Source organism: Dromiciops gliroides, chromosome 4 (assembly GCF_019393635.1).
Source record: "Dromiciops gliroides isolate mDroGli1 chromosome 4, mDroGli1.pri, whole genome shotgun sequence".
NCBI lineage: Eukaryota > Metazoa > Chordata > Mammalia > Microbiotheria > Microbiotheriidae > Dromiciops > Dromiciops gliroides.
In genome coordinates this window covers 155061391-155086959 of record NC_057864.1, presented here as the reverse complement: position 1 = coordinate 155086959, position 25569 = coordinate 155061391, and the positions used below count along the sequence as shown (strand labels likewise).

Below are 25569 nucleotides of genomic sequence, written 5' to 3'. Positions count from 1 at the left end.
TTGTACCATCTACCTTCTGTATGTCTGAGACAGAATACTAGCTTCTCACTCCAAGGTAATCTAGTCCAAAGCTTCTTAAACTGTGGGTCATGACCCCATATAGGGTCAGGTAATTGAATGTGGGGGTCACAAAAAACATGGCAACATTAAAAGATAATGTATACATATCTTATATACCTATATACCCAAGATTGCATAAGAATTTCTCAGTCAAAAGAGGTCACAAGTGGGAAAAGTTTAAAAAGCCCTGATCTAGTAAAGCCTGTACTGAAAAGAAATATCCTATATGACATCTCTTACAGGTTGTCATTCAGCCTTCATTGAAAGATCTCCAACAAAGAGTAAATCACAACATTCTAAAGCCATCTACTGCCACTTTGGGCCTGCCATATTTGTTAGGAAGATTTTCCATATATCAAACACAAGATTATTTCTTTGTAGCTTCCATTTTTACTTCTATTTTTTGTTGTTCTTGTCTTGAGAAAGGAGTCATGTTCTGACAGAGAATTTCCCCAGAATCCCAGGAATGTCAGTGATCAGTCCCATTTGCTGGGTTCCCCCCTGGAATGCTCATCCCACGTCAGATCTAGATTTTGCATTCCAGGGCTGTAGTGGGACACAAGGCTCCAGTAAAGCCTTTGGCCATGAAATTTGCCTAGAGGAAGAGGTTTGGTTTTGTTCTTTAGAGGCAAGACAAATATATCTGACAGTCCTTCAAATACATGGAAACAACTCTCACATTCCCCTTCCTCCCCTACCAATTCTTCTCTTGGCTTACCTTCCTTGGGTCCTAGGGCTAGTCTTCATATCAGACAGTCTCTAGTCTTCTAACCATCCTGTTCTCTGTCCATTGGATTTGTTCCAATTTGTAAGTGTAACTCCTAAAGTGTGGGACCCAAAATGAACACAATACTTGAGATGGGGTCTGGTCAAGGTAGAGTTTTGACAGTATTATCACCTTTTGCCTTTATTAATACTGCCTCCTGTAAGTTTTGCTGTTTTGGTTGTTATGCTATTTGCTCACTTTGGACTTGTAGTCCACTGAAATCCCCAGATCTTTTTTTTTACCTTAACTATTTACCTAGCTGGGTCTCCCCTCATCTTCTACTCATGAAGTTGGTTGTTTTTTCCCCTAGATCCAAATATAGCCTTTACACTTGTCCCTTTAAATTTCAGTAAATACGGCCCAAAATTCTAGCTTGTCAAAGTCTTTTTTCAGTGTCATCCAATATGTTAGTGAGGGGTGTGCTAAAGTCAGCTCTAACCATTTTCTGAAAGCCAATTGTTAAATATTGAGTAGGAGCATTTTCACCCCAGAAATAAGCAACTGCTAGGAATCAGGGCTTGATTTATTAATCTGTTTATTGTATAGACTTAAGAAATGTTAATAATACAATGTAACTACATTATTCCTCAAAGACTTTGGCTATTCGGCATTAGCTGCACACCCCTCTATTACTCTACAAACATTGCTTGAATGGCAGTGTAGTAGAAAGTTCAGGGAATGAAGTCATCACCATAGGATGATGATGATGATAACTACAACTTCCATTTATATTATACTTCAAGGTTTACAAAATTATGTTTATCCATTACCTCATTTGAGGATCACAATTGTTAAGGGCTAAAATTCTAGCTAGTCTGTCTAAAATATCTAATGAGTGGTCGCCAATAAATTATAAGCTTTAGCAAGAGTTAGACTTTTAAGCATTTATTAAGGAGAATAAGAATTTGGTAAAGACAGAGAGAAAGGCCTAGATTCCTATCTATTAAAGGGAGAGCGCATTTCTAGCTCCCTTCTCCACCAGCGTCCTCAGGAAAAAAAAGAGCGAGTCAGAGCGCCCTGCTAGCAAACATCACTTCCTGGCGCCAAAGAAAAGACGCATGTTCTTGCCCTCAAAGACCTTCCTTTCATGGCGGAACTTTTCTACAGTAAGTCTCCAGCAGGTGGCATCATTCCAATCATTACACAATACCCTTAATATTAATAATCTCTCTAGCTTTGTTTTACCTGCAAATTTAATTAGAATGTGAACTCCTTGAGGACAGAGTCCATGTTTTTATCTTTACTTGTATCTCTAGCACTTAACACAGAGCCCAACACATAGTAAGAGCTTAATAACTGTGTGCTGGATGACTAATAAACATATCATCTGTGCCTTCATTCAAATTATTGATTAAAATGTTAAATAGAATGTGACCAAGACTAGATCCTTGGGCATGATCACTCCTGGCTAACAACAATCGATCTGAGTCCAGTTACTTGATCAGTTCCAAATTCACCTCACTGACTTGCCATCTAATTCACCTATCTCCATTTTCTCTACAAGAATATTATAAGAAGCCTTAATATTCTAGATATAAAGGGATATTAGAGATTGTCCAGTCCAAAGCCTACCTGAAGCATGAAACCCTTCTATGGTATACATGTATTGACCTTACACCTGCCCTCTGGTGCCAAGCATAGTATGACTAATTCATCTCCCATATAATAATGCTTCAAATATTTGAAGATTGAGATTATATACCCTAACTCCCAATAAGTTTTTTTCTAGGCAAAAAGAAAATAAAACAATGCTTTCCTTTGACTACTCATTGAATGACATGATTTTGAGTCCTCTCAATGTTCTGGACATACTCTGCCATATCCATTGGTTTATTAATGAGCAGGAGCTGAGAAGAACTTGACAAGATAGGAAAGAATGAATCACCTAAATATACCTTATCCCACAACAGATACATAGTAAATGGTGCCCTGACCTTCCCTCACTTCTAGAAGTCACTTTAGGTTTATCTCAATCCCACTTGAGGGCAGCTAGGTGGCACAGTGGATAAAGCACTAGCCCTGGATTCAGGAGGACCTGAGTTCAAATCCGACCTCAGACACTTGACACCAGCTGTGTGACCCTGGGCAAGTCACTTAACCCTCATTGCCTCACAAAAAAAGAATCATGATCAATCCCACTTGATTCTTTCTAGCTCCCCAGGCCTATCTTGTAAGCATACCCAGAACCACCAGCTGTGGACTGAGGACCAGTATAACCACCCCTGGAGTCCAGAGTTCTTTTTCCCCTTGGAGTAGTTTCAGTATAACTAATAACGTTGAAAGCTACTCCTAGCTCCCAAAAGTGAATTGCTAACAGCTCTCACCTCAGTCCTCTGTGAGTTTCCTTAGGGGATAGGCTGAATTAACATCAATCGCAGAATGAGAGTCTGACCTAAAATGAAGGAAGGCTCCAGAAAAAAGGAAGGTGAAGTTCAACTGTTAATTCCCACAGTTCTTTGAAGTAATCTGAGAAAAAAAAAACTTTCTCCCTACATCATCCAACAGAATCATGTCCTGTCTCAAACCTCCTAATTCATACCTATTCCTCTCAGACTCTCTATTTCTGTTATTGGGGGTCCAGGCCCCTCTAAACCTCAACTCTGAAGCATAATAGACATACATTTTGATGCATTCATGTATAGATCCTCAGTTCTGTCTTATTATTTTTTCTCCCCCCACCCCAATCTCCCTTCCTCCTGCATCATCATCTCCCTTGATCAATGCAGTCCTATCCTCAGAATACTTTTGTCCTCTGCTCTCATCTCCTTTCATTTTTGTCTCCTTCATTTTCTCCAAACTATTCTGGAGTCCTTTCGTTCCTACCCTTCTTGGTCTCCAACCAACCATCTTAGACCCTCTCCCCATCTATTCCTATATGTCCCCAATCCCTTGGGACTCAATTATCCTCCTTGGTACCCATAACCCTCAGGCTACCAACCTATAGTTATCTCATACTTTTCTTTGTTCTTGTCCCTTCCAGTCATCATCCCCCTGAATATCTAAGCAATCTAGACCCCAAAAGTGTCTTCTTCCCTTAGACTCCTTCAGTCTTCTGTATACTTTCATTCATTCTCAATGCCTCAGGCCCATTGATTCCCTTTTCACTCCACCTAGACTCCATTTCACTCACCATTTTCCCTCGTCCTCTTGACCCCATTACTCTCAGTTCCTGTAGTCTCTGTTGTCTACAATCTTCTTCCCCTTGTTTCATTTAGTCCCACGGCTCTGTGTCCTGTCAAGGATGTTTTTCTAGTCCTTCCCTCAGCTCATCTACTAGCCAGCCTGTGTTCTTTCTAACTTTACTCCCCACCTCACTTCCTTGTTTCTTTCTTCAGCTGGGACTTTGTGCTCCCTGGGCTGCGGGAACAAGAGGCCCCACATGGGGCCCAAGCAGTCCCCATGGCATCAAGTTACCATGGGGACAGGCTGGCAGCCAGGCTCTTTAATCTTCACTGATCCATCATGGGTCCCCCCCCCATGCTTTCTCCCGCCCCCCCCCCACTGCTGTCAGTGGCTTAAAGGGCCAGAGACCAGGGGGTTGGGGAGTTGGGAACTTACTCAAGGTGGGCAGTTCAGCAAACATGGCTTTCTTTACCATCTTTACCAACTTAGGCCAAGTTTCTATTCTATCTGATGTCCTGAGATTGTTGGAAAGAATAAATAAAGCAGGCATTACAGAAGGCACTCAGGGAAGGGGATCAGTCTGTCTTTATGCAAGGTCAATCTGCCCTTACACAAGCTTCTGTCTCTCCAAACAAAAGTCTGTGTTTTCCCTACCCAGGGTCACTTTGTTTTTAAATAGAGTCAATCTGTCTCTATATAGAATTAGTCTATAAATCCTAGAGGTGAACAGTCTATCTGTAGACAAGGAAGGGTCAATTTTTTACACAGGGAAGAGTAAATTTGTTGGTACAATAGCCTAGCCTCTGAGTCAAGAAGCCCAGAGTTCAAATCCTATCTCAGACAATAACTGTGTGTCTAAGGGCAAGTCACAAGTTCTGTGAGCCTCAGTCTTATCATCTGTAAAGCACGGATAATACTAGCATCTACCTCACAGGGTTATTATGAGGACACAAAGAAGTAATTGAGCTAATGTACTTTGTTAGAGAGAGAGTTTTATTATCTCATTCCCTAAAATGATTCCCTCTAGTTCTTTTTGTTCCTTTGTTGCTATTGCTAGGATTTCCAATATTGAATAATATTGGTGATAGTGGACACCTTTGTTTTATACCTGATCTTACTGGATAATGATCAGAACAAAGAGAACATGGTATGTAATAACAGTAATATTGTCTTAAGAATGAATTTAAGTGAATAAGTTATTTTGACTATTATAAGTACCCAAATTAACTATAAAGGACCTTTAAAGAAAGATACTATCTGCAATCATAGAAAGAACTGATAAATAGAGTTATGTATGGAATATATATATGTGTGTCTATATATGTGTATATATGTATCTATATATGTGTCTATATATGTGTATAAACATATGACTCTTCTGACTGCCATAATCAACCCTGGGAAACTGAGTCTGGGAAACACTCTCTAATTCCTTTCCCAACACAAGCAGGAGAGCCAGTGTACAGTAGCATGATCAGTGGGATATTGTCTATCAGGAGGTCAATAGAAGGGTAAGTACTTCAAAAACAACAGTGGTAGAATTGGTGATGAACTCTCTTAGGGCCTAAACTTTAGTGACTTAGTCTTTTATTCATTTTTCCATTCTCATAACCCTATACAGTTTCCTACTTAAGTCTTGTTCATTCTTACTTCCAAACCTTTCCATAAACCATTACCCAATTGCCACCAGGAGTGACCTCCCTATTTCTTGCCACCAAGTTCCCTCCTCTCCCTTCTTCCAACTCTTCATCATGACTGTCTTTCCCTATGTTCCACTTCCCCATGTACTCCTACATACCCTAACATCTCTCTTGACCTTATATCTTATATATAATATAATATATAACATATATACTATATATAATCTTATATCACCAACTGGCTATTGAATATCTCAAACTGGATGTCCCATACATATGTCAATATGTGTAAAACAGAATTTATTTTCCTTCACCCCAAACCCTCCTGTCTTCCCATCTTCCCTATCAAAGGACACTACCATCCTTCTAGTCATCCAGGCTTGCATCATTGGCATCATTCTTAACTCCCCATTCATATTCTCTATACATATCCAATTTATTTCCAAGTCTTGTGGTTTCTATTTTCACAACATTACTCATATATGTCCCCTTCTCTCTACAAACATAGCCACCACTCTGGTGAAAGCCCTTATCACCTCACACCTGGCCTTTTAGAATATCCTGCTACTTGGCCTCCCTACCTCAAGTCACTTCTCTATCCAATCTATCTCCCTTCAACTACCAACATTATCTTCCTAAAACACAGGTCTGACTATATCCCACCCCTACTCAATCAACTTCAGTGACTCCCTATTATGTCCAGCATCAAATATAAAATCCTCTGTTTGTCTTTTAATTCCCTTCACAACCTGGATGCTTCCTACCTTTCCAGGTTTTTTTTAATCTTCACTTACTTCCACATAGCCTACAATCCAGGAATAATGGCTGCTTTCTACACATGATGCTCTAACTCCTGAATTTTCACTGGCTGTCATCCATTCCTTGAAATTTCTCCCTCTTTACCTCTGACTTCTGGCTTCTTTAAAGGATCAGTTTAAATCTTATATTCTACAAGAAGTCTTTCTGGCCCCCTTTACCTTCTCCCACTGCTTAAGACTTCACTCTAAAATTAGTTACCATTTACACTCTTAAATACATCTTGCATTGTTATAGTTGTTTGCATCGTTTCCCCCATTAGAATATGAGGTCCTCAAGGAAGGAGAAATCATTTCTTTGCTTTTCTTTGTATCTCTGGTGCTTAACATAGTGCTTAGTATGAAGTGAGTTCTCAATTAGTGCTGCTGCTCCTATCATCACCTTTATATCATAGAGTATAGATAGTTAACATTGCCTTCATCTACCTGCTCCTTTGAATGTCTGTTTCATGTGTGTCTTTGTCATCAGATGGGGAACTCCAGTCAAACTAACCCATGAAGAAATTTTACATTTTCTTAACTTTGTTCATGCCAATTCCCCACTCTTCTCCTACTAGAGTTTAAGAAAAGAAGAAAAATACTACTTGTCCATAAGCAGAAACCACACAATCTTCCTTTGGGGGACTATCCAAAAGTGGAAAAGGAATCTACTGGAAATAATGGGTTCTGCCTCCCAAGAGGTCTTCAGGCAAAGTGTGAATGAATGGTCACTTATTAGAGCTTTTGCAAAGGGCTTTCTAGTTCATGGATGTGTTGAGCTAGATAACCTCTTCTGACTAGATTGTCCCTTCCCACTCTGAAATTCTGTGGTTCTGTGACCATACCCTGGGCACAGGGCCCAGAGTCCATGGGAGGAGGAAGAATTCAAGGCACAATGTAGAATTGTTCATTGTAAACTGATGGAGACCTGGTTTTCATTACAGGAAGGAAGTCTGTCATTGTCCAGGTAAATGGGGAAGTGCTTTGTCCTGGGTTTCACAATCTCAGTGAGGTAGGAAGAATTTGGGAAAAGGCCCAGAGAACACAGAATTTAGAGTTAGAAGGGAATTTAGAGGTCATCTAGATAGCACAACTTTCCACTCAGTGAGAAATCACTTCAATAACAAGCCTGACAGATGATGATGAATGTAAGAAAATAAGACCTTTGAAAAAAGGTTATGGTATTTGGAATTATTTAATAAAGAGGAAAGAGTGGTGAATTTGGAATCAGAGCATTTGGGGTTTAAGTTCCAACTCTGCCATTAACTGCTTGGGTGATATTGGATAGGCTTCTTAACTCTCAGAGCCTCAGTTTCTTCATCAGTGAAGCGTTTGGACTATATGACCTCTAAGGTATCTCCTAGTTCTAAATCTCCTACCCTCCTTCAGAGAAGCAAATGAATAATGGAACAATATAAGAAAGAAAGGATAGGTCTTTCTACCTCTAGGTGAAGGCTAAGGTAAGGGATAGTCTACTGAATTCTCACAGTCCCTACAAACCTGTGAAACTATAAAACTCAAGAATGTGGGAACTGTCACCAACTTAGTCTGGAAGTAGGTTGCATTATGGTATAGTGGCCACGCTGGGGGAGCAGTACATTAGGAGTAAGGATGGGTTTAGAGTGACCACATGGGGGCAGCAAAGAACAGTTTCTGCCCCTGATGGTGGCACAGGTAGCAAACTGAGACCTACAGGAATAAAGTGAGGCCGATATTGACACAGAAAAGGAACAATGGGGCAGAAAATCTTGGTCTATAGAGAGACCCTGACATCCCAGAAATAGGCACAGAGCCAAGCTCCACAACCCATCCAGAGTCTCAGCAGGGTTGGAAACCTCACCTAGGTACCGAGCTGGGCATGGCTGCTTTTAAGCTGTAAATAGAAACAGAAAGTACACCTCAGGGCATGGTGCATAGTCAATAAGACTTCATCATGAGGCACTGGAGTTAGATACAGCTCCTCACAAAAGGATCATCAAAAGCCCTAAAAAGATCAAACCTTATCAGTGATTTGGCCATAGGGAAGGCAACATCAAACATCAGAAGGGGAGGGGAGGGCCATAAACACTTGTCTTCAGATATAGACACAGCCATGGCTTAATGACTGCCATAATGAGGGTACGTTTTTTGGGACAAACATCAGGGGGTACTCTTACAAGAAGAAAACTCTAAGAAGGTGTTAGGCTGTAATATGATAAGGCTAGGGTGGGATAGAGCAGGAAGAGCTTGAGATCACAGTAGACTATAAGTAAAAAGTGAGTGTTGTGGTATAAAAAGAGTGATTTAGAAATTCAAAAACAATAATAATGAGTTATATTTATAGTCTGCTTTAAGATTTGCAAACCATTTTACAAATATTATCTAATTTTATCCTCAAGATAACTTTGTAAGGTAAGGAAACTAAAGCAGACCAAAGTTCAATGACCTGCTCAGAGTCACACAGCTATGAAGTATATGAAGTATGGTTTCAACTCAGGTTCACCTGACTCCAAGTCCAGCACTCCATTCCCTCTGCTACCTAGCTGCCTACTGGGCATATAATCTTCAGGCCATTACTTTCAGCCCTATTGTGGCTAGCTCCTGGGGTTTGTTCTGAAGTTAATGTAGTATTCATTGAAAGAGCTCTGAAGTCATCAGATCTGGGTTTGGGTTCTAGCTCTACCACCACATGACGTTTGGTCAGCCACCTAATTTCTCTGAGACTCGGTTTACTCATCTATAGCATAGAGATAACAACACCTCTGCTAACTACTTCTTGGGGTTGTTGTGAGTGAAGTACTCCAAGCTGTAAAAAAAAAAAAAAAACATAAAAATATGAGCTATTCTGGGCTCAGCCACCTAAGAGAAAAGGTTCAAAGAAGAGCCACAGAAATGGTGAAAAGGTTGGAGGAAGGTTAAGGAACTGGGATTGTTTTGCTTGAACAACAGAAGATTGAGGAACAACTTAATGACAGTCTTCAAGCCTCTAGAGGATTATTACACAGAGGCTGATAAATAGCTGTCCTCTATTACAACTGAGGGCTGCACAAGAGGAAACAGCATTAAACTGAATCAAGTGGCTTTGTTGAAACTTAAGGAAGAATTTTCCAATGATGAAACTGATAGACCAGATAATAATAGATGGCATTTATTGTCCCTAAACCCACCTAGCTAAATTAAGAGAGTCTCATCATCAGGTTGGCCAAAGTGAATGAGTATTTTGTCCCCAGCAACTCTCCAAGACCATCCTGAAAGGTACTAAGATCTGCCCAAGTATGGGGGCTTCCATCTATTTTACTAGAGAAAATATCCACATCAATAAAATTACTAATCCCTGAAGTATGAAAATATTGAAACATTTACTATTTACAATAATAATAATAGTTGACATTTATGTAGTACTTTAAGGTTACAAAGTACTTTATAAACATTATTGATTCACTATCATATTCTCCAATCAGCTAATCCAAACCTCTTCTCTCAAGCTTCCCACACCAACCCGACTTCCCTCCCTCTCAGCAAAGTACCTTATCTCATACTTTACTGAGAAAATAGAGGTGATTTTCCATAAGTTCCCCTTCTCCCTTACTCTATGTCTTAAAACTCCTTGATATCATCCTACCTTTTTCTCCTTTACTACAGTCTCTGATGAAGAGGTTGCTCTTCTCCTTTCTAAGATCAAAGTCTCTCCTTGCTCCTTCAATCTCATTTCCAGTTTCTTTTGGAAGATTGCCATCTAAAATCATCCCCCAGCTTTCAAATCTACAATCTATCCCTGTATATATTGTCTCTTTCCCTGTTACGAGCAAATATTCCAAAGTCTCCCATATCCTTAAAAATATCCTCTGTTTTGACCCTCTCATCTCCTTCAGCTGCCATTTCTTCCTCTCCTACAAAAACCTACCTGCCATCTGTACTTCCAATTCTTTTCCTCTCCTTTCTCAACTCTTTATATTCTGGTTTTCAAGTTCATTTTTCAAATAAATTCTATTCTCAAAGATAGCAGTGGTTTCTGATTGCCAAATTTAATGGCCTTTGATCAGTCCTTATTCTTCTTGACCTCTCTGCAGTGTATGACCATATTGACCATCCTCTCCCCAAAATGCCCTCTACTCTCTGGATTTCATGGCACTCCTTCCTTTCTGTCTTCTTGCTCCTTTTCAGCCTCATTGGATCATGAGATCATAGCTTTAGAGTTGTTATAGACTTTGGAAACCATTGAGTCCACCCCCCTAATTTTATAGATGAGACTGAGCTGCAGAGATGTGATGTAACTTACAGAGGATCAAGTAGTAATTGTCTGAGGCAGGTCTTCCTGTATCCAAACTAAGTGCCCTATATACTAAGTCATGCTGACTCTTCTTTACTCATATATACTGTTCCTTTAACTATGGGTATACCCCAAGTCCTTGTCTTTGGGCTCCTTTCCCTCCCTATTCTGTGCATTGTCTTCATAGACTTATGTTCCCATGGTTTTATCATCTCTGTGCATGATAGAAACTCCGACATCTCTAGATCCATCCCTATTTTCTCTTGAGCATATCAATAACATTTCCAACTGTACATCCTATAGGCATTTCAAATTCAACAATCCAAAAGAAAATTTAGCCTGGTCAAGGCCTACATGCTTTTCTTTGCATATGCCATTCCATGTCATAGAATCTTTCTTTTCCATAAAATGCAGTTCAAATACTATCTTTTATTCAAAAACTTTTCTAATTTCCCCCAACTGCTAATGTCCTCCCTCTAAAGCTACCTTATATTTAGCCATCTTATGTCTATTCTGTTTATATTCATTCCGTACACACTTATATGATATGTATGATATGTATATCATATCTGCCCTAATAGAATATTTGCTGCATGGAAGTAGTAATTGTTTCTTTTCCTGTCTTTGTATCTTTAGAGTCCAGCTGGCCTATGGCAGAGGCTTAAAAATACTTGTTGATTATTGTTTGATTGATGACTTTGAAGCCCTTAATCATTTTGGGGTTGCTCTTCTTCAGATACTCTGTAATTTATCAAATGTTCTTGCTAAAGCTGTTTACTGCTTTCATGGGTGGTATCCTGCATTCCAGGTATGGGAGTTAGCCAGAAGCATGGGAATGGGAGATGGGGTGTTGTGTATTAGGGAGCAGAGGGAAGGTCCATTTAAATGGTCTATAGAGTACAGGAAGCTGATTTAATGCATAATTATATTAGAAAGGTAAGTTAGGCCCAAGCTGTGAAGGACTTTAAAAGTCAACTAGAGAAGTTTATATTTGATCTAAGCAGTGATAGAGAAGTACTGGTATTTATTGAGTGGGGGAGTCATACTATTTGATCTATACTTAAAGGAAATTACTTTGAAAGTTGTATGGACTAGAGTAGGAAAAGCCATAGGATAGGGAATCCAATTGGAAGGCCATTGGAATAGTCTAGATGAGAAATATTATAAACTTGAACCAAGGTAGTAGCTGTGCAAGCAGAGAGGAGGTGTCAGATTCAAGAGATATTGTGAGGGCCAGCTAGGTGGCACAGTGGATAGAGCACCGACCCTGGAGTCAGGAGGACCTGAGTTCAAATCCGGCCTCAGACACTTAACACTTACTAGCTGTGTGACCCTGGGTAAGTCACTTAACCCCAATTGCCTCACTAATAAAAGAAATATTGTGGAGACAGAAACCTCAAGATTTGAAAACCAATTAGATAAGTAGGGTGAGAAAGTGAGGATAATGCTGAATTTATAAGCCTGGGAAGTTGGAAGAATGATACTATTTTCAATAAAAATAAGGAAGTTTCTCGGAGGGGTTGGATATAACAATAGCAATAATGAATTCTGATTTTGACATGTCCAGTTTAGGATGTCTCTAAGACATTTAGTTTGAAATTCTAATATGCAGTGGGCACTGTATGAGAGAAGTTCAAGAAAGAGCTTGTAGCTTGATATATAGATCTCTGAATTGCAGAAGCTGATGAGGTCACCAAGAAATAGATTTTTAAAAAAAATGAAAAGAGAACCCTAGACAGAACCTAGGGAATATCCCCAGTTGGAGGAGGAGGGTGATGTTGATGATGAGATATAAGTGTCATAAAAATACAACAAGAAAGAGTATTCAGGAAGAAAGGACCAAGCATATCAAAATGGTAATGAAAGATGAGTGGGAGGAGGGGCAGGAGGACTATCAAATTTGGCAATTAAGAGATCATTGATAACTTTGGAAGGAGTACTTTCAGTTGAGTTATGAGGTCAGACTTCTCTTGTTGTTCAATCATTCTTCATGTCCTGTCTGACTCTTTATGACCCCATTTGGAGTCTTCTTTTTTTTTTTTTATGGGGCAATGGGGTTAAGTGACTTGCCCAGGGTCACACAGCCAGTAAGTGTCAAGTGTCTGAGGCCGGATTTGAACTCAGGAACTCCTGAATCCAGGGCCGGTGCTTTATCCACTGCGCCACCTAGCCGCCCCTAGAGTCTTCTTGGCAAAGATACTGGAGTGGTTTGCCATTACCTTCTCCAGCTCATTTTACAGATGAGGAAACTGAGGCAAACAGGGTTAAGGGACTTGTTCAGGGTCACACAGCTGGTAAATATCTGAGGCCAGATCTAAACACAGAAGATGAGTCATCCTGACTCCAAGCCTGGAACTCTATCCACTGTGCTACCTAGCTGCCTAAATATGAGGTCAGAACACAGATGGCAAAGAATTGAGGAGTGACTAAAAGGAGAGGAACTAGAACAGGAGTGGGCTGGTAAAGGTTTAACAACTAGTTCTCCAAGAAATAAAATGTACCCATAACACACTTTTAAATTTAATCTGCATGATTGATATTTTCTCCATTACTTTCTTAAATCCAGACTATCAATAAAACAATAAACCAACCTTGGTTTGTAGCCTTTGCCAATTGTAAATGCTCTCACTGAAAATTTAACAATAAGCTTCTCTCAATTGCCTTTTCTCACGAGCTAGTTCCACCCCATCCCTAAACTGGAAGCAACAAATATAGACAAGACATGCCATATGTGGATCATCTGAAAGAACTGTGGGCATTTAACCTTAAAAAAAGAACTTTTGGCATAGTGAGTGCCAGCAAGACAGCCATCTTGTTTTGGTTTTTGTTGTTGTTGTTGTTGTTGTTGTTGTTGTTGTTGTTGTTGTTGTTGTGGGGCAATGAGGGTTGAGTGACTTGCCCAAGGTCACACAGCTAGTGAGTGTCAAGTGTCTGAGACCGGATTTGAACTCAGGTTCCCCTGAATCCAGGGCCAGTGCTTTATCCACTGTGCCACCTAGCTGCCCCAAGACAGCCATCTTGAATGGGACTTGTTCTCCTTAGCCTGAGAGAAAAGTTGCAGAGAGGCAGATTTAGGGTTCATGGAAGGAAAAAAAAACTTTCTAACAAACTGTACTATCTGAAAGTAGAATGAGAGACGTTAAAATGTAGTGAGTTCTCCCTTTCAAGAGGTCTTTAAACAAAGGCTGGATTACTACTGATTGACTTTGTCAAGGAAATTCTTGTTCTGGTACCGGTTCACTTAGATGGCTTCTGAGATTGGCCAAGGCAAACTGATACACAATTGTTGCCTAAACTTGACATTCCATTTCTTAGACATTTGTCCAAACTGTCCCTCATACTCATTCCTTCTATATCTCTGCCCCTCAAAATTCTTATCTTTTCCACAAAAATTCTTATCTTAAAAAAAAAAGCCCTCAGATGTCCCATCCTCCATAAAGTCTTTTGATTCTCTTCCCCTTGGCCTCCACCTCAAATTATCTTAAATTTACATATCTATATCCATGTACCAGGTATATTCCTTTCCACCTCATTCTCCTCCCCTCTGGAATATAACCTGTCTAATGCAAAGAACTGTTTTGCTTTCATCTTTGTATTCTCATCATCCAACATAGTCCATTGATTATCGCAGGCTCTTAATAAATGCTCTTCCAAATTGAAAGCATCAGAGTCAGTATTCCTTACACTAAACCAAATCTGCATTCACGAACATGTTTCTCTGAGTTTCACGATGTATGGTCTATCTAGGGCCAGAAGGAATGACATGGTGATCGACCTACCTACCTGTCCAGGCCTCTTAGCTTTTGAGGACCACTCATCCTGGGAGATGCTTCATGATCTGTGCCTGCAATGCTCCCTAACACCAGCAGAGAGCACCAAAACCTAGAGACCTGAGCCAGAACAATGCTCTGAGCTCTGCCATTCTCCCTTTTCTCATTCCTCTCTTCCATCGCCTCCACCTGACCGGCCCCCACCAAATAACCTCATGTGCATCCCTGCTCTCCTCCCCCTCCTGTCTGCCCTGGAGCTGACCCCCTGCTGGTTGCTATGGAGATATGCTGGGTAACAGGTGCCATTGACAGGAGGTTTCTCTAACAAGGAATGGCCCTGCCCCTTAGGAAACCCCTGAAAGGGGATAAGGGTGGGAAATGGCTCCTGACCCTTTAGCTTCAGATCAGCTACCTCCCCTTTCCCAGGGTGTCAGACTTATCCCCTAAAAAAAGCAGGCATGGGATTCCCAGCTGGGGATATAGGCAAGAAATGTAGTTCGAGGTCTTTCTGAGTCCCACAGCAAAATCAACCTTATGTGCTGGCGTCTCTGCTGTGGGGTTTGGAATCATAAGTCTGGGCTCTATGACTATGCTTTGAATGTTATCTCTACATTTCCCCATAGGATCCAAGACAATACACATGCTCCCTGGGCCCTCGTTCGATGCTATGGTCTGTACTGTGTAGATAACATAAGGATGGATGTTTTACCTGTATATGTCGGTCATGTGTATGCATGTTTCCATGTCCAGACTCACAAATGTGGATGCTGGAGTGCACAAGGTGAGGCCAGGAGCAGGTCTGCGCTTTTTAACAAAATGTTGCTGCTGTTCAGTCCTGTCTGACTCTTTATGATCCCATTTGGAGTTTTCTTGGCAAAGACACTGGAGTGGTTTGCCATTTCCTTCTCCAGCTCATTTTACAGATGAGGAAACGGAGGCAAACAGTGTTAAGTGACTTTCCCAGAGTCACATAGGTAGTAAGTATCTGAGGCCAGATTTGAACTTAGGAAGAGGAGTCTTCTTGACTCCAGGACCAGCACTCTATGCTCTGAGCCACCTAGCTGCCCTAACAAAATGTACTAGAACTTAACATCAGAATGTAAAGCTGAATGGATAATCTAATCAAATGCCATTAATTTTACAAATGCAGAAATTGAGTCCTCAAGGGAAACAGAGGCTCAGGGAGGTTGTTATGACTTTTCAGAGATATTAAGGGAAAGGAGAGGCATTCAAGCCTAGGTGTTCTGATGCCAGGCAGGCCCTTAGGTGTTTTCCACCAAACCAGAGGCTCCCTGTAAACTCTAGAATCAAATTCTCTGGCATGTAAAGCCCTTCACAACCTAGCCTCTTTTTACCTTTGAAGTCTTCATACTTTATTTCCCTCTATACACTCTTTCATCCATCTTCACTAGCTTACTCAATGTTCCTCAAAGTAGATGTTCCATCTCCCGACTGCAGGCCTGTATATGCATTGGCTATCCACATGGATGAAATACTCTCCCACCTTATCTCCATCTCTTAGCTTCCCTGACTTCCTTAAAAATGCAACTGAAACCCCAATTTTTGCAGGAGGTCTGTTTTGGTCCTTCCTCACAAACTACCTTGTAAACATCACATTCATTTGCTTTATCTCTCCCATTAGAATAAAAACATTTTGCTATTAGGGTTTTTTCATTCTCTTTATTTGTATTCCCAGAGCCTAGAACAGTGCCTGAAACATAGTAAGCATTTAATAAATACTTGTTGATTGATTGATAATGCTTTCCCCTCTGAGTTTGCCTTCCTTCCATCTACTCTGTATTTACCTTGGATGTATCTAGTTATTTACATGTCATTTACCCCTTGAGCACGTGAGCTCCTTGAGGGCAAGGAGAATGTTTCTGTCTCTCTTGTGTACCCAGCTTACCAAAGTGCCTGGCACAAAGTCAGTATCTAATAAATGTTTACTGACTGATTTTATCATCAAACTTCATTTTGAACTCAAGACATTACCCACCTTGAGTATTAACCTCATTCACCAGCCTTGTCTGTGAATGACTTTTGGCTGTTTCTAAAAACGAAATGCACTTTCAAGGGCTGAAGATTTGCTAACAGGGAGGGTATTTCAAAGGGTTATACTGCAAGTTTTAACACCAATTCTTAAAACAGTTTTCTAAATGCTCCCTGAGAAATAGAATAGCAATAGAAGTAAGACTATAGTTTTCCAAGGTGACTACCATGAAAAGGACAACACTCCTTTTTCCCAAGGAGATGCATTAGTTCTGGTATTTTTTTAATTGCATTATTTTTACAAATAGATAACCCCCTCCTTTTCTAATCACGTATATGTAAGACATGTATACATCGGGGCAGCTAGGTGGCTCAGTGGATAGAGCACCAGCCCTGAATTCAGGAGGACCTGAGTTCAAATCCAAACTCAGACCCTTGACACTAACTAGCTGTGTGACCCTGGGCAAGTCACTTAACCCCATTTGCCTCACCAAAAAAAAAAAAAGACATGTGTACATCTTGATGTGGGGAAGAAGTGTCATATGTCCATGTGTGAGAAAAAATATAGATATACATATATCTCAAAATGCATGTCTGTGTGAATAGGAATGAATGTATAAACCTCCATAGGCTTCTGTGTTAATATAGGCCAATGTACTTAAACACACACAAACATACACACACACAGATACATATATATGTAATGCATATATATATGTATACCAAGAAACTATCAATTTATATAACTCTGTGTGTGAATAGGTATGTAAATATCTGGATAGATAAGCATGTGTGTTTATATGTATGTTTGTGCATGCTGATGTCCCAGACTATCACCCTGAATATATCTGTTTCATGAGAAGTGGGTGGGCTATTGTGGCAAATGCCCCACAATGCTCTTTAATCAGAGGATATATTTGTCTTGTGATTCTCTCTCAAAAATTAGCTCATACAAGTAACTACCTTCTTGAGTCTTGTTTGTAAAATGAAGGAACTGGATCTCTAGGCCCCCTTCCCAGATCTAAATTCTATAATTTATATAAATATATAATTTTTGCTGTTCAGTCGTGTCCGGCTCTTTGTGACCCCATTTGGTGTTTTCTTGTCAGAGATGCTGAAGTGATCTGCTATTTCCTCATCCAGCTCATTTTACAGATGAAAAAACTGAGGCAAAGGGGGCTAAGTGATTTGCCCAGAGTCGCACAGCAAATAATATCTAAGGCTATATTTAAACTCCCGTCTCCCTGACTTCAGATCTGGCACTTTATCCACTATGACAGCTAGCTGCTCCATATATGTTTATCAGCCAGATTAGTTTTTATCCTAAAGTCCTCATGTAACCACCTCAACACTGTTTCACTTTTGGGGTGGCTTGGAGGAGCAGAGGGGTGACCTAAAGGTGCTAGTTAAAATCTTTCTAGATTTGTAATTCAGAAGACCTGAAATCAAATCCCATCTATAGTACTTATTAGCCATGTGACCAGGGGCAGGACACTTCAACCCTTTAGATTTCAGTGTCTTTCTCTGTAAAGACAGATAGGTAGATAGGTAGATAGGTAGATAGATAGATAGATAGATAGATAGATAGATAGATAGATAGATAGATAGATAGATAGATAGATAGATAGATAGATAGATAGATAGATAGATGGATGGATGGATGAATAAACAACTAAATGAATAAGCGAATGAACAAATAAATGAAGGAACAAATGAAAGAATAAACAAGCAAATGACTAAATAAATAAGCAAATAAAGGGATTAAACTTCTGAGGTCTTCCAAGAGTAGTTTTACAACTCTGTAGCCTGGCTGGAGCCAGACCAACCTTTGAGGCTATGGAAAGGGGAGATGAAATTTGTCTGGGTATTTATTCGCCTTCTGCCCTTATAAAGTATGCAAGTTGAATTCGATGTCCAAAAGAAGTCCTTTGTGTGTGAACAGCTGCCCGTGTATATCCCCTGAGGGAGTCAGTTAACAAAGGTCACTGGAGTGATGGTGGACAGATAAATAAGAAAAGGACATTGCCCCTACCCCTAGGAGTTTAATAGCATCATATTAGTGCTTTAACGTTTGTAGAACACTTTCCTCACAACAACCCTGTCAAGTAAACAAAATTAAAGTATTAATTATCCCTAATATGGTATCATCTAATGAAGACCAGCTTGAAGTCGGAAGGCCTGGGTTCAAATTGCATTTCTGCTCCATACTACATGTATTACCTCAGGCAAGTCATTTCCCCTTTCTAAACTTCAAGTTTCCCAATATTTCAAATGAGTGTGACAATACTTGTGTTACCTACCTCACAAAGTTGTTGGGTATATCAAATGAGATCATTTATGTAACACTTGATAACTATAAAAGTTATCAAAAAGCTATTATTATTATTCCTTCCCACTCCACCTAAGAGCTCTCCCTCTCCCTGCTGGGCAGCGTGGGGGAAGGAATGCCCAGCGCCTACACAGCAGTGCCTGGCATAGAACCAGCACCAATACCACATTCCACACCCCCAGCTACCCTGGCTGTTGCCCAGTGGATCAGGAGGATCAAAGAGCCAGAGCCTGCCTTTTCTCTGCTCCTATTGTAACAGCGTATGTATTGTAGTTACAGACAGCCTACCCTAGACCTCAATCCAGACCTCTGGGAAGCATGTAGATCATAGAATTTTTTTTAACTAGGAAGGGCTCTCAGAAATCATTTGACCCAATGTGGATAATAATTTAATAATCAAGCATAACACCTCAGTTAACAGAAGCCTTTCTTCACGAAAATCTTGTGAGATGGATAGTGCAAATGTTATTTTCCCCAGCTTCAGATGAGAAAACTTAGGCTTCAGGAAAATAAAAAGACTTGCCCAAGAACCCTTCACTTTAACTGCCAGTGCCAGGACTCAGACCCAGGACTTCTGACTCCAAGTTCAATGGTTTGTCCAGTATACTTCTTCCATGGATGCCACCTTTGCAGTGGGAGCAAAAAAGCTGGCTTTCGTTGTCTAGGCCAATCCATAAAAATCTGACAAAAGGCAACAGAGTTTAGGTAGGATTTTGAAGGAGTTGAGAAAGGGAAACTGAGATCTAATGAACTCAGAGCTTCAAAAGCAAAAGGATAAACAAATGGTTAGAGTATAGGGAACATGCCCCCTCCAGGTAGGAAAGGCTCCCTACTGCTTCTAATATATGCAATGAAAAGATAACCATCAGAAAAACCTAGCCCTCACCCCTCCTGCATCTTGAAGTGAATCTATCCTTCAGTGGGGTATGTATGGAAAAGATATAGAGAAAGCAGGGCAGGGAACAGGAGGATGCCTTCCCAGAATTTCATTCTCTCAACTACTCAAGGCAGTATGGGATACTGGAAAGAAGGACCTGGTCCTGTGTACAAGGTCCTGGATTCAAATCCCAATTCCTCCATTTAATAGCTATATTATTTCAAATTTTTGATCCTCCCAAATCCCCAAGCCTCTGATGCATAAAATTGGAAGGAAAGTGATCTTAAGTGTCCATTTCAGCTCCAACCCCTGTACAATTAATGTGATGGGGAGGAAGGGGATTGAGAAAGGGTAAAGCCAGCACAGTCTATACAGGAAGAGACAGACAGACAGAGATAAGTGTGGGACAGCAGATGGAAGAGCTAATTAGTAATAGAAGAGCCTGGGAAATGGATCCCACATGCCTCCTTCCCCACCCCCAAACCAGTCCCTACACATCCTCCCTCACACAGCCTGGCCTTCCCTCTCCTTTACGCAGTTCATAAAAGATGGTTCCCAAGTATTTTCCCAGCTCAAAAATTGGAAGGATTAAAATATGCCTCCTCATCCAACCAGGCCAGTCTCTTTGGACAATCAGGTTCCTCCCACATATGAATCTCTGTCCCTCCCTGTCCCGAAAGACCAGCGCCTTTTTCTTTTACACTCTTCTTCTAAACATATAGCTGACTCCACCCAAGCCTAGCCCATTCTCCTTCACATAGGTCAGCTTTTTCTCTCCTCCATACCCACTGCAGTCCAACCCATTCTTTGCCACACAGCCCCTCCCACTTGACCTAACAGGCCCTGCCCCTTCATTTAGCTGAGTCCTTCCACCCATCCTAATCTCAGAAATTTTAGAAATGCCTAGCCATCAAAGAATCCCTGTGATAAAGATGCTGAGACAGGGGATGGATTTGAAGCACCAAGATCTTCCATGCTAATTGAAGTACGAGCATCCATAAATGTTCAGGTACCCTGCCACACTCCTCAACCCAGAGACTGGTCAGTGACTCAGAAATCTCCTGAAAGAAATTCTGAATAAACACTCAAAGGTACTTGAATTTTTAAAGGGACTTTCAAAAGTAAATTGAACAGAGATACTAAGAAATTAAAGGACCATGCCAGAATTGGCGAAAGACAATGGAAGGACCTTTCAATATCTGATACCTTTCAATGCTCTCAGAGATAACATCACAGAGATATTGAAGGACCACAGACCCTGAGAAAATGGGTTGGTTATAAGTACCAACTCCCCACCCCCAATTACAGAGACACTGAAAGAAAATCTGGCAGAGATATTGGAAGATTACTGAGATATTTACACATCTTCACAAAAGCATTGAATGATAATGTCACAGAGTCATAGAAAGAAATCATGTCACATGCCACAGGGGAAAGAGCATTGCTCTATCATCTAACTAGTTGTGTGACTTTGGTCGAGTCATGGTCTTTCTGGTTTTCAGTTTCTTCACCAGCACAATAAGGGGATTGGGCCAGTTTGTTGATATCTACAAGGATCTACACGATTTGATATCTACATAGGATGACTAAAATTCAGAGATTTTCTCATCTTTGGAGACTAAATTGCCACATTGAACTCAGTGCAGCCATTCCAAAGTTGATTGAAGACCCTTCTTCAAGTATACTTGATCATGAGAATGTATAAGCCTTCCCTTGGGATTCATTCTTCTATTAGAGACAGAGGACTGTTGATTCATGAGTATATAGGTTCTTTCTGCCTATCCCTTCTACCTTTTACAAGATCTGTTTTTGTTTTTGCCCATCTGAGGATGGAAGATTTCGGAAAGCCCTCCCTAGGAACAACAGTTAACTCACCAAGGGACATAAAAGGGCTTCCTGTCAGGATAGGATGGACAAGCTCTTCAAAGACAGAGCAGAAAAATACAAGGGCACAGGCCTCCCAGAGTGATTATAGCAGGAGAAATTGGAAGAGGGAATTGGATTTAAGAGGAACTTGGGCCCCTGTAGTGAGAACGATTTGGGAAGATGCTTGGATAGAGAAGTGTTGAGGATACAGCTGCTCTGGGAGGGTTAGTAATTTCTGTGACAAGACAACACTGTTTGGGGGCTTGCTGGGGGTAGGGAGTCTGTCAAGGGTAGTAAACTGTTGCTGGGCTTGTGGCTACTAGGGGCACTGAATATTGGAGAGGCAGGGGCTACAGAGTCTTGTTTATTGTTGACTATGGTAGCTAGCTATTCTTTTTGGAAAGAGGCTGAGGACACTGATCGCTGGTAGGAAGGGCCCCGAAGCTGCAGGGACACCAGTTCCAGAACCTGGACGAGAGGGTGGGATGGTGAAACTGGCTTAGCCTGGGCCAGTGGGCACGCCCTGCCCAAAGCTGCAGTGCCCGCTCTCGCCAGCTGGCCCCGGGCCCCACCCGACCCCCTCCCGCCGCTTCGGCCCGACGTGGGGTGCGCCCCAAGCCCCGCTGCTGAGCCAGCTGCCTCCCTCAGCTCCACACCCGAGCCCGGCCGGCTGCGCTCCCGAGGGAGCAGGAGGAACGCACCACGGTAGCAGGAGGGGTGGGGGGGAACAGGAGGCGGGGGGGAGCGAGGAATGCGGCAGCTTGCTCCCCCCCCCTCGCCTGGCCCAGCCCCCCGTCACCCCACCTCCCCTCCGCCGCCAGCCGAATGGTCTGCTCCGAGCGCCCTATTTAATCCCCGCGACTGCAGCAGCGCCGGCTCCCTCCCCGTCCCCGCCTCGGCCCCGGGCTCCGTTGCGGCTCGGGGACGCTCTTTCCGCCAAGACCGTCATAGGACCCCCCCTCCCTCCTCCGCCCCTCCTCCCTGCCTCGGGGGACCCAGGCTCGCCAGCGCCCAGCCAGGGAGCCGGCCGGGAAGCGCGATGGGGGCACCCACCGCCCTGCCCCTGCTACTGCTGCTCGCCTGCTGCTGTGCGCCCGGCGGGGCCAACCTCTCCCAGGACGGTGAGTGAGGGAGGGGGCGTCAGGGGGTGGGGGCGAGGAAGGGGCGGGGAGGGACCCAGGGAGGGGGTGGAGAGCCTGTTGGCTTTGTTAGGTACCCAGGGTTATAAGTAACCAGCTGCTGCTGTTATCCTTGTGTCTGTCTTGTCTCTTTGGGCATCTGTCTGTGATTCTCGGGGTGTGTGCATCCCGGGGCGTAACGGTGTGTGCATCCCCAGTGTCCGTATTTGGAAATCTATGTCCGCCTGTCGAGCCCGATGTTTCTATTTCTGGGTTTCTTCTATTGCTGTGTGCGTGTGTCGGTGTCCGTGTGTGTATCTGGGTGTGTGTGTCTGTGTTGGTGTCTGGTTCTGCGTCTCTGTGTCAGTGTCTGTGTGTATGTCTGTGGCGGGGTGTGTTGGGGGCGGGGTGAATTTCCGTCTGTGTGTTTTCTGTTAGGGTGCATGTTGTGTGTCGGGGTGTTGTGTCTGTGTGTCTGTATGTGTATCTGTAGGGGCTGAGCGGCCAGTAAGATTCCCGGACTGCTGTATGCAAACATCATCACCACCACCACCACCACCACCACCACCACCGCTTACCCCCCCCCCCAGCCCCGCCGCCGGGCGGGCAAGGGAGGGGGACAGGGCGAGGCTGTAGAGGGGGGCGTGGGGGAAGAAGGGGGGATCTTCTCCACGGAGCAAAACAACAAACAGAAGGGCTAGGGTTGGGGGGACTCTTGGGACCCAGGATTGAAACATCTCCTGGTCGAGGCAAAGGCTGTTGTAGAAAACCCAAACAAGAGGTCAGATCTTACTCCTGACGAGGCGAGGATAGCAGATAAAAGGGGTTGTGAAAGAGCTGAGAGCCGAGGGATGGCTGGAAAGCCCAAGGCTTCGCTGGGTTAGAGATGGCATTGATTCCTCCCTTTCCATGGAACTTAGGTAGCCCCTATTAGTCTGGTGATACAAACCTCCTTCGGGTGGTGGAGGGAAGGAAAAGAAGGCAGATGAACCAGAGGTGGTGGGATGGGGATCGGCGGGGAGGAGGAGGAAGAGGGGGAGGCTGTCCGGGGGTGAAGGTACATGGGGAAAAGCCCCTCCCGCTCTGGGCCAGGCTATGTAGGTCAACTTGGCGAGGACCGCTGGGCGGTCTGAAAGCCGCGGTTAATAGGGAGATGGAGGTAACTGCGGCTCAAGAATGCCTATTTTGGGGGACAGATTGGGGGTATAGGGCCCCTGAAAGGAGATTGGCTGGAGAAGGTAGTAAAGGAATGCATCTTCCCTTCCCCTCTATTCCTATAATGGCGCGGGGGGAGGGGTGGAGAAAGGGGGGAGGATTGTGGAGAAGAGAGGGAAATTGGACCGCAGCGGAGCCCAGGGATGGGGGGGGGGGAACCGCTGTGCCAGGCCAGATGCCAGCGGAGAGCAGAGGGAACCGCAGGGGAGGAGACAGTCCAGGCGACTCCTGGACTCCGAACCGGATGGCCGGTGGGGCTGGGCACAGGGCGGGGCAGTGGGGGGGGGGGAGAAGATGAGATGTGGAGTTGGGGTGGGGGGAGAGAAAGAAATAAAAGAGCCCAGGGGAACGTGTAAGAATACAGAGGAGAGGTCTGTTTCTGGTCCCGCCTCTCCCTACACCCTCCCCCAGCCCCGCCTTCAACATGATGAAGGAGCTTCCCCCTGTCCGGGGACCCCGGGGAATCCCCTCCCAGTCGCTGCCTGCCTGACTGGTTGGCTTGTTCCGCCCCTCTTATCCCCAACCCTCCCCAAAGACAGCTCTAGCCCCAGTTACCAGGGCGACATCAGTTCCTCCTCCCTTAAGAGGAATACCCCCTCCCAGTTCTTTCCCTTCCTCTGGGGAGCTACACTAGCAACCCTAGCCCTAATCTGGAAAGGAAAAAGGGCAATCAGGAGAAGCCCGAGTCTAGAAGTGCCGTCTAGGATACTCTTACTTGCTGGGCCCTGACTGTCAAACAACAGAAGCCCTTAGGTTGACCATTTATTTAGCTTATTCAACTGTTACATACAGGCCTGGTGTGGGCAGACAACGAGGTGTGACTGAGTGTGGGACCATCTAATATAGGAGTATTTCAGGCAAAGGAAAGGGAGAAAATGGAAAGACAGATATCAAATGTCCTACAATTAAATATACAGGTAAATGGGACTCTAAATCATTGTTTCTCTCTTATTTTGTACTGAGATGAGCCACTTTTGATAATGCATTATACAGAGCAAAGGCATCTGAGTTCAAATATCCTCCCTCTGATACTTACTAGCTGTATAACCCTGGGCAAGTCACTTAACCACTATGTGCCTCAGTTTTCTCATCTGTAAAATGGGTGAAATAATAGCACCAACCTCCCAAGGTTGTGAGAATTAAATGAGATATTCCTAAAGCACTTTGCTAAGATTAAAGCACTGTTTATTGTAATTGTTGTAATGTTATCCCACTTTTCTGCTCTTGCCATCAATGGCCCAGGTCTTTGCTCAACCTTTGTACTGAGCAGGGAGAAAAATGTCCTTTCCCCAGATTAGCTTTATTTGCTGTTTTGGTATTCTCTGGGGTGTTTTTTCTTTGTTTTGTTTTCTTTTTCTGAACAGGAATCAAAAACAAGGTGCTTTTCTTTACTAGCCTGGCATTCATTTCATCCAATGCAATGGGCAAGTGAAATACCCAACATCAACTAAGCCCAGGATAACAACTAGTGTGGGGAGGAAGAGGCAAGCAGTTCTGGGGAAATAGCAGGGTTAATGCTTAGGGACTTGCTTCCTTTTCCCTGGAGATTTTGAGGGAGGTGGGATGAAATAGTTTGAGAGGTTATGAATTTAAATGTCTACTTTATGGATAAAGTGTATGGGGGGCAAGAAAAAAACCCCAAGCCCCAGACTCAAAAATAGAAACAGCCATAATCTTGTGTTAAATAATTTAGTTCTTCTTTAACCCATCTGGGTCTCAATCTCCTCAGTACAAAAATGTTGGGATTGGACTGCATGGCCTCAAATGTTCTTT

General features: G+C 42.8%; 1 protein-coding gene and 1 long non-coding RNA gene across 2 annotated transcripts in view; one reads left to right on the top strand and one right to left on the bottom strand.

Moving 5' to 3' along the window:
- Positions 1-778: 778 nt before the first annotated feature.
- Positions 779-4116, bottom strand: LOC122753336. The gene is made up of 3 exons (XR_006356272.1): positions 3957-4116; positions 3151-3234; positions 779-881 (listed from the first exon to the last, which is right to left on the bottom strand). It is a non-coding gene; the product is annotated as an uncharacterized LOC122753336 (long non-coding RNA).
- An 18206-nt stretch (positions 4117-22322) lies between these two features.
- CADM3 (cell adhesion molecule 3) overlaps positions 22323-25569 on the top strand; it is a 43798-nt gene continuing 40551 nt past the window's right edge. Inside the window, exon 1 of the mRNA XM_044000780.1 lies at positions 22323-22584. Within this exon, the coding sequence (XP_043856715.1) occupies positions 22503-22584 (82 nt within the window). The 5' untranslated portion in view covers positions 22323-22502. The remainder of the gene's footprint in view (positions 22585-25569) is intronic.